We start from the raw sequence: 18,677 nt of genomic DNA, 5'->3' as shown, positions 1-18,677 counted from the left end.
TGGTGAGGGATTCCTGGGCAAGCTGGGAGCAGTGGGAGCAGTGGAGGTCTCGCAGGCATCCCCACGAGCAGAGGAAGGAGACGCTGATGCACCCTTGCCCACGTGGAGCAGAGTGGGGGCTCATCGATCAGCTGCAGGGGAAGCGGGAGCAGTGGCCGCCGGCAACTGAGTCCTCACCCCATCCGGCGAACTATATAGTTTAACCCTGAAGGAGGCCTCAAAAACACACCCTCCGGTGACTCAGTTATCCCCCAGATCCTGTGGTTGTCCTTTCGTTTCAGAGCGGGTCCGCCGCTGACTTTTGGAGGGCAGCCATCTTACCTTCATCCTCCCCCATGCTCGGCGGGAACGGCTCTGGCTTTCGTGGGCTTTTGCCGCTGACGTCACTGTCAGGCGACGAGCCAGGAGCCGTGCTCTCGCGAGAAGACGGCGCGGCCCCAAGTGATGCTGCACACACGGAGGGGAGACTGCCCAGGAGGCGGAGGGGGTCCGCAGACGCAGCCTTGGATGTGCATGGCTGGGCTGTGGCTTGTGTCCCGTCTGCCTTTATGCATGCACACATACATAAAAGAACAGGGGGGGTGAGAGAACGGATGGGGGGGATGAGAGAACGGATGGGGGTGGATGAGAGAACGGATGGGGGGGTGAGAGAACGGATGGGGGGGTATGAGAGAACGGATGGGGGGTATGAGAGAACAGATGGGGGGGATGAGAGAACGGATGGGGGGATGAGAACAGATGGGGGGGATGAGAGAACAGATGGGGGGGATGAGAGAATAGAAGGGGGTGGAGAGAATAGAAGGGGGGAGAGAATAGATGGGGGGGCAGGGGAGAGAACAGAAGGAGGGGAGTGAACAGAAGGGGGGAAGAAGTGAACAGAAGGGGGGAGAACGGAAGGGGGGGGAGAACGGAAGGGGAGAACAGAAGGGGTGGGAGAACGGAAGGGGGGGGAGAACGGAAAGGGGGGGAGAGAACAGAAAGGGGGGGAGAGAACGGAAGGGGGGGAACAGAAGGGTATAGAGGGCACGTGTCAAACACAAGTACAAACAGCAACCCCAAAACGCTGTGTCGGCTAATATAGAGCTGGATACATGCGCTGGTGGAGGTGCATGGCTGAATGGGATGTGGGCCATGGTTTGGCTTGGTTGTATGCGTCCGGGGTTGCGAGCTGTGTGTGTTGTGTGCTGTGTGTGCACTGCATGTTGGATGTATGGGTATGGCCGTGTAAGTATGCATGCTCTGTGGTATATAGATGTGCAGTGTACATGATACCCCTAGGGCACAGGGGGCATGCATACGGATATGCTTCTATATGCATGTGCACGCGGTTACATGGTTACATAGACACATCATAATTCAAACTCAAAAGACTCAGTTTACTTGACACCTTTTATCGTTGAGCCCTCCCTAATAAAGTTTCAATGGGGCTATATATGTTATACGGTATAGAATATATGTTGCATCTGTTGTAAATGTTATTGGTTATATATGTTATTTATAGTTCATATGTTATATGCACGCTGCTTGCAAGACACAGGAGAAAGCACTTCTGAACCTGAATGCTGATATAGCCTGAGGAAAAGGCAGCAACCCAGGAACAGAGAAGATTTTCCCTCCAACTACAAGAAAACAGATAAGACTTTCCTTTATAAGACTTTTTGTATATCTGCACATATCAAGATATATGTTTGGGGCTGGGAGACATGCTAATCTAAAGAGAGTTGTGGACTGCATAGGTTTCACTAGAAATACTCCCAAGTGGAACAGAAGCTTTGTTTGACCCCTTATTTGCAAATGTTTGGATGATTTTCTTATGTTAAAGGAAACAGGCGCAATAAAAGCCTTATTTAATTTCACCTTAAAAAGTCTCCATTGCATACCTCTGCGCACGTCCTCCTACAGTGGCATTTTCAATCCTGCTCATTATAGCAACTATGACGTTTATAAGTATTAACAATAAACTATACTCCAATAAACTATACCTTGTTTAACTGCTTCCTTGTTCAAAAACTGCTTCTGGATCTAATTGTACACTTCAAACAACCGGCACTTAAATCAACCATACAGATCAGTATATGCAATCTCAAAATTCGTTAGAAGCCTCTGTTTAAATAGGGACACCCACCAGGTGTGTTAGGTTAGCAATGAACTAATCCCACCCACTCTGCCACAGGTAGGAGAAAGGGGAAAAAAAGTTACAGGCTTCAATTACCACACACTTTAAAAATAAATTAACCCACTGCACACTCCCCAAATTCAGCCACCCCTGCTAGTATACACAGCACTTCCATTTCCTTCTGGATCTACCTGTACACTTCAAACAACCAGCACTTAAATCAACCACACAGATCATATATATTGTAAATATATTGTTAGTGCACAATTAAATCCTCTTCAAACAAGTAACACTTTTTTTTTTTTAAACAATGTTTTTGCTCTTGTAATGTACTTGTTTAATATTTCTATATTACTGTACATGTAGTAAAGTCTGGGGCTGTTTCACACCGACTCATTTGGTTGTTGAATTACAATAAAAAAACTCCAGAATTAAAAAAATGGTGCTCACTAAAAACAGATTTTGCACACTTTATTTTTGTAGCAGAGCACATCACAATTCAAGCCATTTTACGAACTATTTATAGTATCGTCTCAAACCATAGGCCATTCCATATGATTAAAAAAGGTCCATATAAACCACAAAATCTCTAAATCAAAACCCTCACGTTAAAAAAAAATATATATATATATTTTTCGTTTTACAACACTGAACAATTAAGGCCATAACACAAATATATTTTGAGTCACACAAGTTTACATTTCTGTATTACTATTTGAATTGCTTATAAGTTGTGAAACCTACAATTATACACCTACAATATACAAAGTTATAAATAGAAACTGCTATTTAGAAGCATTTTAGATCGTACAAGTCCCTTCTTCTCAAGCCACATATAAAAAAAACATAAAAATAAAAAAGGAGGGCTTAAAAGTTAACCCCGCCCCCCCACCTTCTCTAGAACCAGCACAGCTATTAAAGTACAAAAAGGTACAGTACACAAAAAAGTTGATGTCAGAAAAAAAGTTTAAAAGGTGTAGTCTGTAAAAACAAAAACGCCTGACTCAAAATCCAACACACAAAAATTTAATTTACAAAATGATTGTTTATTGCCGGAAAGTGCTTGCCAACTAACCCTTTTGCTACCAGAGGGGTCAGCAGGATTGCTGGTCCTTCTGGCAGCGAAAACGTTAAAACAGTGTTGTTGCCCATATAGTATGGTGAAAAACCACTAGCACTACTTGTACAAAACCTATTAAATATACATGACGACTGTATAAATAATTTTTCTGCTCAAATGGTCTCAGTTTAGTGTATTTTTAGTTCATTTAGAGTGATCGTATACAATAATTGTGGGGTGAATATAGCTGTTAATTATCTGAAAGTAGCATGTTTTTGGTACATAAATGATCAGTTAAATAAAGAACCTTGAACATAAATGGCATATGTATCCAGTAAATATGCTCTTTTGAGGATTAGTTGGTGAATAGGCATTAATTTTCATAATAATATACATGTGGCTGACTTAGATCTTCTGCCTTGAGTGGTTGGTCCTGTTTCTTTAAAGTCCTGGTTAGACTGTTCAATCCCTTTAGAGTTTTCTTTTTTGTGATTTTGATTTTCATCATTGTTCTCCTTGCTTTGGGTTGCCTCTTTGTTCTTTTCCCTATTTTCACCTATGTTTGGCTTTGATACTTCAGCATTTTCTCTGTTCTCTTGTAGGGCTTTTTGGTTGGTTGTTGAACGTCTTTTAAAAAGGGAGATCTGCAAAAATAAGATTCACAGTGAATGTAGACAGCTACTGTATAGTACTTTTTTCTTTTGTATAAACGTCGGAATGAGTCATTGTTAATGTACAAATGTAACGGTTTTGTGGATGAAGGCTTTATCAAAATGTGGGAGAAGAACTTTTTTTGAGTCATGAAACATAAGTCTACTACTATTGTAGTGACCACAACCTCAATGCTGGATTTAAATACGACTAGAAAAGAGACAGACCTTAACAAGACAAGTACAAATGACTAAAGTATACTGCACATAGCACCATGATAGATGGTGTATATTTAGCATCTCGACTACATTGATCACAGGTTTTCTAATGAATATTTATTTTTCACAGAATGTTTAGCATTGTGTCATTTGATATAAACTTCATGTTAATACTTGCTTTTGAACATTTTACAACTATAGTCTTGGCATCTCGTAAGCTGCTTTGGTAAAGTAACATTTTTGGTTTGTTTCTTTATCTCAGGAAGAATTTTCCACTTGCCAACATTTTAGAACACTTAAATGAGGTACACAGATAATAGGCCTGGAGATAGCTGGAGTGATGTTCTGACAGATATAATATAATATAATCTCAGGTCCTCACTAGAATGGCATCAAATTTGGTAGGGTAAACAAATTCATGAAGAAGCTAATATAGCCCTGCTCCCTTGTTATCAGATGTAGTTTTACACAAAATAAGAAGTCATTGAGATGTAATCGCAACATAATAAATAACATAATAAAAACAGAAAACGCAGTTTTCTGCCCGGAGTCAGTGCCGAACAGCGCCTTACTTCCTTTCCAGGCTTTGGTGTGCGATCATGTGATGTGGGGCAATCTCTCCGCAGATGTCACTGCTGAGGAGATCCAACAGACAGCCAGGAATTCTGGCCCCCACCCGTTACTTGATTGTGTGCAGTAGCTAGGAGAGGAAGTGAGACATCGTTCAGCACCGACTTTGGAAAGAAGACGACTGACAGTAGGGGTAAATATCACTGCTCTTAAATAAAGGGTAAGTCTGCCATTACCCCTACCTGTCAATAATATATTTTTATTTATTCATGTATGAATAGTCACATATCTGTATACTGTGCACACATTGGGCTGATGTTATATTTTGTAGCCTGGTTACAGCACTTCAGGAACCAAGGGTTGTGACGGTGAGAGGGTACCCAGGCCAGTAAATAAAGGTATTATGCCCAGCTTGGTGCCCAAGTCATATTGTAAATGTGAAATGTCAGCTCTGCAGTCCACTGCAGGCTGCAAGCCTGTAAATGCGTTATAATTGTCTGTGTGTGTCCTGCTAGGAATAAGGGGACCACACGCATTATACTAAGCTACGCACTTATACTATGCAGACACACTTACCAGAATTCCCTCCTACTGTCTCTATATGTTAACCTACCTACCAATTAGACTGTAAGCTCCTCAGAGCAGGGACTCCTCTTCCTTAATGTTACTTTTATGTCTGCAGCACTTATTCCCATGACCTGTTATTTATATTATTTGTTATGTATATGATTACCACGTGTATTACTACTGTGAAGCGCTATGTACATTTATGGCGCTATATAAATAAAGACATACAATACAATACATTGAATGAGTGTGGTCACAGTTATGGATTAGTTCCGAGTGTTGCAACCACAATTACCATATCATTATACTAAGCTACATTGTATGAGTGCGGTCGCGATTATGTATTGGGCCCAAGAATTGCAACAATGTTTCACTGCCAAACCGCAAAGCGAAAAAAGGTTTTTAAACTCCAGCCGAGTTTTCACACAGTGCAGACGCAGGGAGCTAACTTAGGTTAGGAGTATGCCAGCGCTGTGAAATTTGGAGTGAATGCTGCTGGGGTCCCAACAGTAAAGCAGTTATGTTTTTCATGTTATTAACTTTTATAAAAAGTAGTGAATGAAAGTCCCCCTCTTTTGGTGCATTAAAATTATAAGAGCAAGAGCATTTACATTCAAGTGGGCAGAGCAGCGGAAACACTCGGGTACAGCGATTCCCAGAGGTATGGCCAGCCATTCCGGCCAGTGAGTCATGCATAAACTTAAGTCAGGACTTTTAAGACATCAAGCTGAGATGACTCCAGAATGTCTAGGAAAGTCCGGACTTAAAAAGGTACCGACCCTCTAAAGTGTTAAGTGAAGGGAAGTAAATGTAAACAGGTTTTCCTGCCAGATGTCCAGATGTCCGTGGACTGGCAGCCAACACGTCGCCAGGGAAGTTGGCTTGGTTAGGTATGCTAAGCGGCTCAGGTGCGAAGTTGGCGCATGACCGTAGCATACCTTGAAGCCTCTGCCCAGCACTATGAAGTATGGGCGAACCTTGCCAATAGGTGGGACGCGTTGTTCTCACGCAGGGATTGGCTGCACAATATACAGATAGAACTTTGGTGCTTTTAAAAGTCCGTGCAGCCAATTGAGAGGTGTTCCATCATGTAAAGAGATTCATCTAAGAAACATTGTGCGGTACAAAGACGATTCCATCGTAACTAAGGATTGTACCCCGCTTCAGGAGTTCATTAGAACTAAGGATTTGCGAACGAATCCTGCAAAGACAGAACGAAAAGTTTACTTTTGGCGGAGCAACGGGGGTCGCATGCAGCGCCCCTAGCCAAAGACTGTCGCACGGCTCTATTTGCGCACCAACCAAGCTCCTGGAGACTTTGTTTTTGTGAAGTTCGTTCCGTGGACATTTTATTTTGCCCCCTTCCAGTAAGTGTTTATTTGTGTTATTTTGTATATCAAGCTGTGTGTGTTTCTCGTGTAAATAAATCAGAATTTATTTTATCTCACGTTTTGCTCAAAGGATCCGGGTATTTTTGTGTTAAAAGCATTGGTCTCCTGAGACAGGGGTTAACCTATGTTAAATGTTTTAAATGTATGGTCCTCCGTGTGGATAATGGGTATAACAGTATCCAGTCTCCACACAAAGAAGATCCTGGGTGAGATAAGGTGAGTGGCTTGGGACATGGTCAAGCAAGGCAAGGCTGTGGACTCAGGTGTGGGGAAAGTAGCTCATCGCGGGGGACCATTGTTCGGCCAAAGCAATGAGTCGCCTCTCCCTTTGGGAGTATTGGATGGACCAGGGGAACCGTTGCCAGGACTGTGCCCTGTAGGCACAATTCCCATTGGTCCATTGAAATGATTTAAGTGATATAACAAGGAATAAATGCTGCACCCCACAATATAACAAAGAGTTATACAGTTACCGGTGCTCCCATCAATGAACGATCGGCTGCATCCAATCCACGGCATACAAAAAGGAATGAAGATGGGGCACACGGATTTCCAAAATAAAAAGATTTATTTAAGCATACACAACGTTTCGACCCAATAGGTCTTTGTCAAGTGCAAAAAGTGGCTTGATTTAAGCCCACCCCTGTGGACTGTCCTGGAAGTCCGGTAACCTCCCCTCACTCAGGATTGGTTCAATGCAGGCAAGCCCTCACTCATTGATTTGAACCCTGAAGACAATCCACTATGGGATTTGTTCGGCCTCCATCCTCCATGTTGGGGGATGGAGGCTGAGGGATATATGAAGAGGAACCTGGCTTCGGATCCAGAGACTTGTTGCAGAGTTCTCGGAGAGCCAAAGTGGATCCTATAAATCTCCGAAATAGTTCAGGGGTGTTACGGAGACTTGCTGAGCAGTGTGAAAGGCAGTGATGGCGGGAACTTTGAAACTGCTATCTCACGGAGAGCAAGGCAGTGCTGCCCATACTACCAAGGACAGCGGTGGAAGTTTGGAAACTTGTATCAGGGTAAACTTCTGGACAGAGGTCCCCGTACCTAGGACTTTAGGTTGTTCCCCCAGTTGGGCGAGTGTGTGTTGTATGTACTAGAGGTTTGTGGAAACTTTGTCAAATACATTAACTTTTGTTCAACTCTGCAGTTCTGTCTAATGTACTGATCCCTGGTGTGATTGGTCTGGTCCACCGTGACAAAGACGCTGCAAGCTAGTGAGGTCTGCATACTCCACCAAAGACTGGGTTCCTGACACAGAAGTACCATCTACTCAGATATGCTTAAACTAAAGATGTGAAACGTGTGCGTTTTTGGCTATTATTTTTTATCAATTATTTACAATTAGAACTACTATAATATACAGTTTGCGTTGTTGTGCCCTTCTATTTTCTAGTACCATATAATATTGCAAGCAGTTGGGAGATCTACTTGAGGAAGAGGCACCCAACTCACCTTTGCAACCTATACATTCAATGAACCTTGTGAATATTTAATGTGGTACTGTCAGGTTAGAGCCTGCAGTACCAATGAACATCCACCGGGACGGCTGCTGCTCTTGCTTCCACACTCTGAAACCTGACACCTTTGCACCTGTCCCATGCCTCCAGCCAGACCTATATAAACCTCCCTTTCCTGTTCCTCCCTTGCCTGTTTATACTGGTTCCTGCAGCGCCTGCTAGGTTCCTGTATTCAATGCTGTTGTTGCTATTGCTGTTGTCCTGTTCCCGAGTCCCAGTCCTGTTCCTGTCTTGTTGTTGCCGACCTCAGCTTGCGATCCCGACTACGCTATCTGCCGCTTGCCTCTGACCTCTGCTTGTGACCCCGACCACGCTCCATGCTGTTCCTGTCACTGGGATCCACTCCAGCCGTAGATCAACCCTTGACAGAATAAACAGGTCCTACCATGGATTCCACCGGAACAAACATGACACAGGCTCAGCTGATTGACTTGCCACGTGCCATGGTTGGCTTCCAAGAACAACAAAAACATGTTTACAACTGTCTTGGCCGTGTGGAAGTTGAAGTATGTGAACTGTGCACCACCATAGCCGCTGTGCCTGTTCAAAACACTGTGCTTGTACAAACTGCACCCGTGTACCCCTTCCGGAACGATCCGGGGTGGGAAAAACTATCATTCCAGGATTTCCTCAATCAATGCAGACATCTGTTTAAGCTACAGCCCACCATCTATAATACTAATGAAGGCAAGGTAGACGCTCGGCAGCTGAGTACACTGCTGAGTTCTGCAAATGGGTTACAGATACTGAGTGGAATTAGGCCGCTGAGAGATATCATTTTCGTCAGGGTCTCTCTGAGCAAATTAAAGACGAACTGGCCTGGGTGGTGCCTCCAGAGGGGTTTGAGGAATTTGTCTGTTTATGCATTCAAATCAATCGAATACTCCCTGAAAGACAATTGGAGAGACTGGCTAATGCGAAACAACCCCAGGGTTAGAGATGCCAGCACCCCAAGACGTTCCAGGGAGACTGAGGATCCGATGCAAGTAAACACATTGCAGGGACCTATTTCAACTGGAGAAAGGTATAGACGCCGAACAGAAGATCTCTGTTTGTATTGCGGAAATGAGGGACACTATCTCGCCGATAGCCCGAATAAGTCCAGGCAGTCTTCTTTCCAGAGCACTAGGAGAAATCGGCTGCACGCCTTTCGAAGACTGTTTTTTCTGGTTCTCAAAGTAAAGGTAAGCCTCAATCTCTGCATCTACACCTCCTGGTACCTATTATAATCGAGGAGGGAATGCATCATTTTTTAACCACAGTAATGGTCGACTCAGGGGCGTCAGGGAATTTTATGGACATAGAATTCACCAAGAGCCATTCGGTATCTTTTATAGCCAAGGAATTGCCAGAAAGAATGGAAGTCGTTACATAGTTACATAGTAGATGAGCTTGAAAAAAGACATAGGTCCATCAAGTTCAACCTATGCTAAATTTAGACAACAGATACTTTATCCTATATCTATACTTATTGATCCAGAGGAAGGCAAACAAAAAAACCCCAGTGTCATATCATCCAATGATATCACATAAGAAGAAAAATAAATTCCTTCCTCACTCTAAGAATTGGCAATCGGAGTAATCCCTGGATCAACATCCTACCCACGTATATTTATTTGGTATATCCCTGTATACCTTTCCCATCTAAAAAGATGTCCAACCTTTATTTTAACAAATCTATTGTATCTGCCATCACAGTCTCCATTGGTAATGAATTCCACATTTTAACTGCCCTTACTGTAAAGAACCCTTTCCTTTGTTGCTGGTGAAATCTCCTTTTCTCCAACCTTAAGGGATGGCCCAGGGTGCTTGGTACTGCCCGTGGGATGAATAGTTCTTTTGAAAGCTCCTTGTATTGTCCCCGAATATATTTGTATATAGTTATCATATCCCCTCTTAGACGCCTCTTTTCTAATGTAAATAAATCTAATTTAGCTAGCCTCTCCTAATAAGTTAGATTGTCCATCCCCTTTATTAATTTGGTGGCTCTTCTCTGCACTCTCTCTAGTTCCATAATGTCTTTTCTTAGGATTGGTGCCCAAAATTGTACTCCATATTCAAGGTGTGATCTTACTAATGCTTTGTAAAGGGGCATAATTATGTTTACTTCCCTTCCATCCATTGCCCGTTTGATGCAAGATAAGATTTTGTTTGCCTTTGTAGCTACTGCATGACTTTAGGCACTATTGCTAATCCTGCTGTCTACAAACACTCCTAAATCCTTCTCCATCAAGGATTCTCCCAATATATCTCCATTTAATTTGTAAGTCTCCTTTTTATTCTTGTATCCCAAATGCATAACCTTACATTTATCTGTATTAAACCTCATTTGCCATTTACCTGTCCACGTTTCCAGTCTCTCCAAGTCCTTCTGAAGAGAAATTACATCCTGCTCTGATTCTATTACCTTACACAATTTAGTATCATCAGCAAAGATGGAGACTTTGCTCTCGATCCCAACTTCAAGGTCATTAATAAAAAAGTTAAAAAGTAGGGGTCCCAGTACCGATCCCTGTGGTACTCCACTCACGATTTTAGCCCAACCTGAAAAAGTTCCATTTATGACAACCCTCTGTTGTATGTCCTTTAACCATTTTTCAATCCAGGTGCATATATTATTACTGAGTCCAATTTTCTTTATTTTGTACACCAACCTCTTGTGTGAAACCGTATCAAAAGCCATTGCAAAATCTAAGTAGACCACATCAACTGCATTACCCTGGTCTAAATTCCTACTTACCTCCTCAAAGAAACAAATAAGGTTAGTTTGGCATGATCTATCCTTCATGATCTATCCTTCATAAATCCATGCTGTTTTCCATTAGGTATTCCTTTTTAAATACAGGTACCACATCTGCTTTACGCCAATCTTGTGGTACTGAGCCTGTGGAAATGGAGTCCTTGAATATTAAATATAATGGTTTGGCTATTACTGAGCTTAACGCCTTGAAAACTCTTGGATGTATGCCATCGGGGCCAGGTGCCTTATGTGCTTTAATTTTTTCAAGTTGCTTATGAACTTCTTCCTCAGTTAACCAATTGTTCATTAATATGGAGGTTGTGGCTTCCTCCTGCGGCCCTACTATTGAACTTGATTCTTCCCTGGTAAACACAGAGGCAAAGTGTTTGTTTAATACCTCTGCTTTTTCCTTATCTCCAATAATCTGCCTACCCATCTCACACTGAAAGGGTCCTATATTTTCTTTTCTCATTTTTTTGTTATTAAGATACTTAAAGAACTTTTTTGGGTTGACCTTACTTTCTATTGCAATCATTTTTTCATTATCCATTTTTGCTAATTTGATTGCCCTTTTACAATTTTTGTTACATTCCTTATAATTCTGAAACGATGTCTCTGTCCCTTCTGACTTAAAGAATCTAAACGCCTTCCTCTTCTTGTCCATTTCCTCCCCTACCTGTTTATTTAGCCACATTGGTTTTGACTTATTTCTTTTATACTTACTACCCAAGGGTATACACTGCTAAGTGTGCTTTTCTAACACTGTTTTAAAGACTGCCCATTTATCTTCTACATTTTTCCCTGCAAAAACATCATCCCAGTGTAGTACATGTAGATTAGACCTCAGTTTATTAAAATCTGCCTTTCTAAAGTTTAAGGTCTTTGTTCAACCCAAGTAATCTGTTTTTTGATCATTTATTTCAAATGAGACCAGGTTATGATCAGTGTTACCCAAATGTTCCAGGACTTGAATATTTGTTATTACTTTTACATTATTTGATATGCCCAAATCCAGAACTGCCCCTCTCCTGGTTGGTTCCGCAATTATTTGGGTCATATAATTGTCTTTAAGCACCTCCAAAAACCTGTTTCCTTTTGTTGTAATGCTAATCTCATTGCCCTAGTCTATGTCTGGATAATTAAAATCCCCTATTATGCAAACATGACCCAGTTTTGATGCCTTCTCCATTTGCAAAAGTATTTTAGCTTCCTCAATCTCACAGATATTTGGTGGTTTATAGCATATTCCCACAAACATTTCCTTTATACTTTAACCTCCACTGCTAATTTCTATCCACAAAGTCTCTACATTTTCATCATTCCCTTCATAGACATCATCCCTTATAATAGGTTTTTGTTCCGGTTTAACATATAAACATACTCCACCTCCCCTTCTATTTGTTCGATCCTTCCGAAAAAGGGAATAATCCTTTAAATGAACTGTCCAGTCATGAGTTTCATCCCACCATGTTTCAGTAATGCCTATTATATCATACTGCTCCCTTGCAGCTATTAATTGAAGCTCCCCCATTTTATCTGTCAGGCTTCGTTGATGGTTCTCCTTTGAGCTCTGGACCTGTATCCCATGAAACAAGTAATTTAACACTAATTGTAGAGCCCAATCATCAGGAGAAGATTTCATTTAGTCTTATTCCTTCACCCTTGTTTCCAGTGTTTCTGGGAATTCCATGGCTCATGATCCACAACCCACAAATTGACTGGAAAACCAAGATACACTGGCGACACGTTTTATTGAAGCACGGCTAGCACCGCAAGCCGGGGGATGCCCCGGCGTGCTAGCCGCACTCCCTCAGCGTGCCGCGTGTCACGCGTCATCGGGTGCCTGCGCCCCCTGCACGCACGTCCAGGGCTCCCCGAGGGAGCCCTGGTGTCCCGCGATGTGGGGGATGCGGCAGGGGGTTCCGGGGGACCCGGCGGACCCGGTGCGCGCCAGGTTACTGCTGCGGCCGAGAACGGGCAAATGCTCGAATAAACTCGGCCGCAGCAGTACTCTTGTTTCCCACTGCCAGCTAGCCTGCCTACCTAAAACTCCTACACAATGGTGTGTGGGAATACACAAGATTTCTTCGTCCCAAGAAAATCTACTGCCAACTCCATACTCTGAGTTTTTGAATGTGTGTGACAAGAAGGACGCGGATACGCTTCCCTCCCACCCCCCACATCGTTCTTACGACTGCCTCATTGAATTATTACCGGGTGCTGCCATCCTTTCGGGAGAATCTATTCCCTCTCAGAACCAGAATTGAAGGTCCTCAATGACTACCTGCAGGAGAACCTGTCGAAGGGTTTCATCCGACCTTCTACTTCCCAGCAGGTGCTGCTCTCTTCTTCATGGGAAAGAAAGACGGTTCTCTACATCCCTGCATTGACTATCGGGAACTAAATAAGATCACAGTGAAGAACAGGTATCTGTTACCTCTGATTCCCGAACCATTGGGAAGAATTTGGTCAGCCAAGATCTTTACCAAATTAGAACTTCGAGCGGTGTATAATGTGGTCCGCATCCGACCCGTTGACACGTGGAAGACAGTCTTCCGAACCCATTATGAGCACTATGAATACCTGGTGATGCCTTTTGGACTTTGTAATGCGCCTGCTACTTTCTAGCATTTAATTAATTATGTTCTATGAGAGTTACTGGACCAATTCGTAGTGGTATACGTGGATGATATCCTAGTCTTCTCAGATAACATCATGGATCACCAAAAACATGTCCAGATTGTCCTAGAGCATCTCTGAAAGCACAAACTGTACATAATATTAGAAAAATGCGATTTTGAAAAGACCAGCATCGCAATTTCTCGGTTATTTCATCTCCCATGAGGGTTTGAGTATGGACCCAGGCAAGATTCAAGTGGTGGAATGGCCAATCCCTTGAAATGAGTAGAACATTCAGAGATTTGTGGGCTTTGTTAACTTCTATAGATGTTTTATTAAAAATTTCTCTGTCAGACTTCCGGTGACATTGCGGAGCATGGTCGGGTAGAAGAGGAGCTCCTGAAAACCCTTGCAGATAATTCGCCAGATAGAGCACACAACACCACCAAAATCTCCCCAAACACCCCCGTAGCGCCCAAGAAAAGGAGACGATGCCTTCGAGGGCAAAAGGGAAGCCAGAACCAGGGAGTTGCCAAATACTTTGTCCCCGCCGGAGCCGAGCTGCGACTCACTAGATGGCGCCGAGGAGGCCATGCAAGCATCAAACGTGTGGCGCGAACCCGAACCAGATAACCTGGAACTGCCGGAACTCGGCTTAAACAAACAGTACTTCGAGTCCCTTTTCCTTAAAATGAGAAGGGGATTTTAAGAAGACTTAAGCACTGCTTTGGACGGATTAAGCGCAGATATAAGTGGCCTCACAAAGCGCACAGATGTGCTGGAGCACAAGATCGAGGACGTAATAGGATCACAAACTAACAAAGAGGATGAGGTGATCAGATTGGGCCATGTAGTTGACGAACTAAGGGACGCTCTGGAGGACCAAGAAAACAGGGACCGCAGGCAAAACCTACGCATAAGGAACATCCCTGAAGAGTTTACCCCTGATGTCGTCCAGGCATATCTCCAAAAACTGTTCCTGTCCCTTGTCCCGGACTTACCTGATCATGATCTGCAGATTGACCAGGCTCACCGGGCACTGGGCCCCAGATCCACAGACCCCAACCGACGCAGAGATGTGATCATAAAACTCCGCATGAACTCTGCCAAAGAGAGAATTATGACCGCTAGCAGGAGAGCGGAGGACATACAGATAGAGGACAACACAATTCAAATCTTTAGTGACCTGTCGAGGGCCACCATTGCAAAACGCAGTCAGATAAAGCCCCTCATCAATATACTCAAAGACCAAGGTATCTCCGATGGAGCTTCCCCTTCAAATTAATTGTCTTGAGAAATGGCCGTCACCACACCATCTCTAGACCAGAAGACTCCCCCTCCTTCCTAAAGGCACTGGGGCTACACCCCCCGCAAGACCGGCCTGACCCCCAGAGGCCCAGCACAACCTGAAGGCGCAGAGACCCCTCGCATCTCGGAGCGCCTGGCCAACCAGAGGATTCCCTGAATTGCTGTCCAAACTTCCTGTCTCTGGTCGAGACCCCAACCAAGTCAGGGATCTTCCACTCACACCCAACAAAACTCTGCTGCTGAAAAACCAAGATGCCCCCTCTGAACGTCCCCCCTAAAAATAAAAAAAAAGAGCCTCACCTTTAACATCCAGCTTAAGTCCTCCAGCCCTAGAAGAAAGATCCGAACTTTGGAGATTCCGGTCCCTGTCTGCTCCTCACCACTGTGTCGTGGCCGGGCCCTGGAGCTTCGCCTAGAAGATCGCCTGCCAGCAAAACGCCCCTAAAACTAATCACTGCAGTCCCTACCCTACTCCCCCCCCCCTTCGGTCTAATCTCTCTCCCTCTTCTCCCCGTTCCTGCTTAAAAGAGTCCCAAAAAGCACTGTCCCCTAGCCAGATACAATAATATTCTCTATTCTCTAGACTCATTATGTCCTCGGGTCATAAAGGCACTGCGCTAAGACAGAGCTCTAAGACTATATATATGCTCTCCAGGTGCCTGTAAGCGCTGCTAGCAACACCTACAGACAACGCATTTAAGGAGAGGCGACACTTTCCCAAGATCAAAAGATTCCATTCCCATGCTCTTATCCATCCCTCCTCCCCTCCCTCCCCCCCCTTCAACCTAAACAAGGTAATGTGCACTCGTGGGGCCCCCCCAAAGAAATCAAGAATTCTAAAAGCATTGTCTCAGTCAATGTAAATGGACATTTTAGATGCTTTCCCTATGTTTAAAAGCAATGTTAATCGATGTTTTCAAACAATGTGCGTTTAAGCTCCATGTATCTCCCCAAGTTCTGAAGTTATACTCCCCCCTCCATCCCCCCATCTCCCCCTCCACTATCCCTCTCCTCCTCCTCCCCTTCCCCCCAGAATTTAAACAAGGTGTTGTGTGCTCTTGCTGCTGCCCTATACTCAGGAGCAGTAAAAGTACTGTTCCCAACCCTAAGTGGACAGAAATGCTAAGTGGTTTACCAATGTCTAAAAGTAAGGATCGTACTGTACGTAATGGATGCATGTTTAAGCTCTCTATATCTCCCCATGGTCTAAAGTTATACTCACCTCCCCTTCGCTAGTCCCTCCCCCCTTCCCTCCCTCACCTCTACTCCCTCTCACCCCTTTCCTTCCCCCACCCCCCATCTATGACAGGGGCAATAAAGCAGACAAGCCGCCAAACTTAGAGGCATCCGAGTTAAGTCTCAAATATCCAAAATTCGCACGAAAAATGGGCAAGTCTCGTTCAAAGAGAAAGAGATAGCGCAAGAATTTGCGAACTTTTACTCTGAACTGTACAACCTACACCCCCCGGACCGGGACCCGGTAAGTCTCGAAACAATATCACAATATTTGGAACAATGTAGTTTCCCTTCCCTATCCGAGGAAGAAGTAGAAAATTTAAATAAAACAAATTCCCAGGAAGAACTGTCCAGAGCTATTGCCTCCATCAAGTTAGCCAAAACACCTTCACAAGACGGATTCTCAAATGCCTATATAAAGCATTCATGCCGACTCTTTCCTCGATATGTTCAACTCCGTTTTGGAGGGTGAACCGATCCCCTCTACCATCACAGCAGCAAATTTGGCTATTATCCACAAGGAAGGTAGAGACCCGCTCCTGTGTGGTAACTATAGGCCAATTTCCCTATTAAATATCGATCTCAAAATCTACAGCAAGATCTTGGCAAACAGGCTCAATCCAATTCTCCCCCGACTCATTCATGTTGATCAGGTAGGCTTCGTGTCAGGTAGACAGGCCTCTGACAATCCCCGCAAAATTGTGGATATCATTGACTATGTGCATCTCACTGGAACCAAAGCAATGATTCTAAGCCTCGACGCAGAAAAAGCATTCGACAGAATCAAATGGTCATTTTTAGATCAAACAATGCTGAGGTTTGGCTTCTGTGGTTTGGCTTCTGTGGTCCCTATCTGGAAGGAGTCAGGGCCCTCTACCAAAACCCTACAGCGTATGTTAACCAGTCATGCACATCTTCAGATCCAATCACCATCAGGAACGGGACCAGACAAGGTTGCTCGCTGTCCCCGTTGCTGTTTGCCCTAACAATCGAACCCCTAGCGGCCAAAATAAGAGAAGAAAAAAAGTATCAAGGGGATTCGCTTTGGCGAAAAAGAATATAAAATTTCCCTGTTCGCCGACGACGTGATCCTGACCCTCGCAGACCCCCACATCTCCCTCCCTAACATCCAAAAATTATTAGACCAATTTGGCCTAGTTTCCGACTATAAAGTCATATGGATAAATCGGAAGCTCTAAATATATCCCTTCCAGACTCGACGTGGAAACTATTAAAGTCAAATTATAAATACAAGTGGAGCTCCACCCACATCAAGTACCTTGATGTGAACATCTCAAATTCCTATAGATCCCTTTACCAGCATAACTACCCCACCCCCCCCTATTTGATCAGATAAAAAAAAAAAAACCTCCAAATCTCCTGGTTTGGAAGAATAATAGCAATCAAAATGAATGTCCTCCCAAGACTACTCTATCCCTTCCAAACCCTCCCCATAGCTGTCCCACTAGCGGCTCTAAAGAACATCCAAGCCCTCATTTTCCAATTTATTTGGAAGGATAAGAGACTGAGGGTCCCAAGATCAGTGATGTTAGCCCCAAAAACGAGGGGGGAGGGGTGGGTGTCCCCAATATGGTCAGATACTACCTTGCGGCACAGCTGAAGCAGGCTGTAGTTTGGAATTACAACCCGGCCTCCGCCTGTTGGCTCGAAATAGTCTCATTACAAGGCTCCCCTGCCCCTGCAGGAATCCCTATGGTCCCCAGGGAGTAAGGAGGGAGGTCAACAATGGTTTAATCTAGGAGCAATGAGATGCACGTGGGACGTCTGGCTTAAAAGCAAAGGGAAATATGGCCTGTTAGCTATTCCCTCTCAACTCACCCCTATCTTTGGAAACCCAAACTTCCTGCCTGGGTGTTCCCTTAGACAATTTGACCAATTCCAAGGTCTTAATATCAGGCTGTAGAAAGTTCTCCTCCCAGGAACTCTGAGACAAATATCAGGCACAAGATCTACATTTGTTTAAGTTTCTACAAATCAGACATTTCCTTCTATCACTCCCAAAATTCTAAATTCCCCGCACTAACTAAATTTGAATCCCTATGCATTACAGGCATCTATCAGAGGGGACAAATCTCGGAGATCTATGGGGGGATGGAGTCAGCATCTGACCCCCCGAATCACCCATACATGCAAAAATGGTCCGCGGACCTAAATCTAACATTAGACGTGGAAGTCTGGGAGGATGTCTGGGAGTCGGCCGCCAAAACCTCAATTTGCACTATAACAAAAGAGAACATCTACAAAATGTTATTCCAGTGGTACCTGACCCTGGCTAGGCTGAGCCAGATCTTCCCCGGCACACCAGACCTGTGCTTTAGGGGATGTGGTCAAAAGAGAGACATGGCCCATATTTGGTGGTCATGTCCAGAGATAGAGCTTCTCAAAGAAACCTCTGGGTTGTTATTCCCTCTAGACCCCCTGACCTATGTGCTGGGCAAACCTATGGATGGCCTCCCCTCGCCCCTATCCAGGTTGGTCTCTTCCATACTGACAGCGGCCAGATGCTCGTTCGCAGCGGCCTGGAAACAGACAAACGCTCCCGCAAGAAGCACAGTAAGCAGAAGGATGGATGCGGTAATGTCTATGGAGAAACTCGCAGCCATGCTCCATAAAAAAATGCCACAGTTCTGGATAACTTGGGATCCCTGGCTTGG

The 18,677-nt window shown here is 44.1% G+C and overlaps 1 protein-coding gene across 3 annotated transcripts in view; it reads right to left on the bottom strand.

Moving 5' to 3' along the window:
* Window positions 1-2,469: 2,469 nt before the first annotated feature.
* LOC142489240 (X-linked retinitis pigmentosa GTPase regulator-like) overlaps window positions 2,470-18,677 on the bottom strand; it is a 154,618-nt gene continuing 138,410 nt past the window's right edge. Inside the window, exons 10-11 of one of the 3 annotated variants that reach the window (XR_012799825.1) lie at window positions 4,618-4,745; window positions 3,682-3,820 (exon numbers count right to left, since the gene is read on the bottom strand). Coding sequence is in view for 2 of the 3 variants with exons in the window: in XM_075589672.1 (XP_075445787.1) it covers window positions 3,557-3,820 (264 nt within the window). In the remaining variant the exon portion in view is untranslated. Of the gene's footprint in view, window positions 3,821-4,617; window positions 4,746-14,514; window positions 14,562-18,677 lie in introns of those variants that run through there. The other 2 variants (XM_075589672.1, XM_075589673.1) reach the window with 2 other exon arrangements.

The sequence above is a fragment of the Ascaphus truei genome, chromosome 3, assembly GCF_040206685.1.
Source record: "Ascaphus truei isolate aAscTru1 chromosome 3, aAscTru1.hap1, whole genome shotgun sequence".
NCBI lineage: Eukaryota > Metazoa > Chordata > Amphibia > Anura > Ascaphidae > Ascaphus > Ascaphus truei.
Note: the sequence above shows the minus strand (reverse complement) of the source record. Positions and strands in the feature narration are given on the sequence as shown.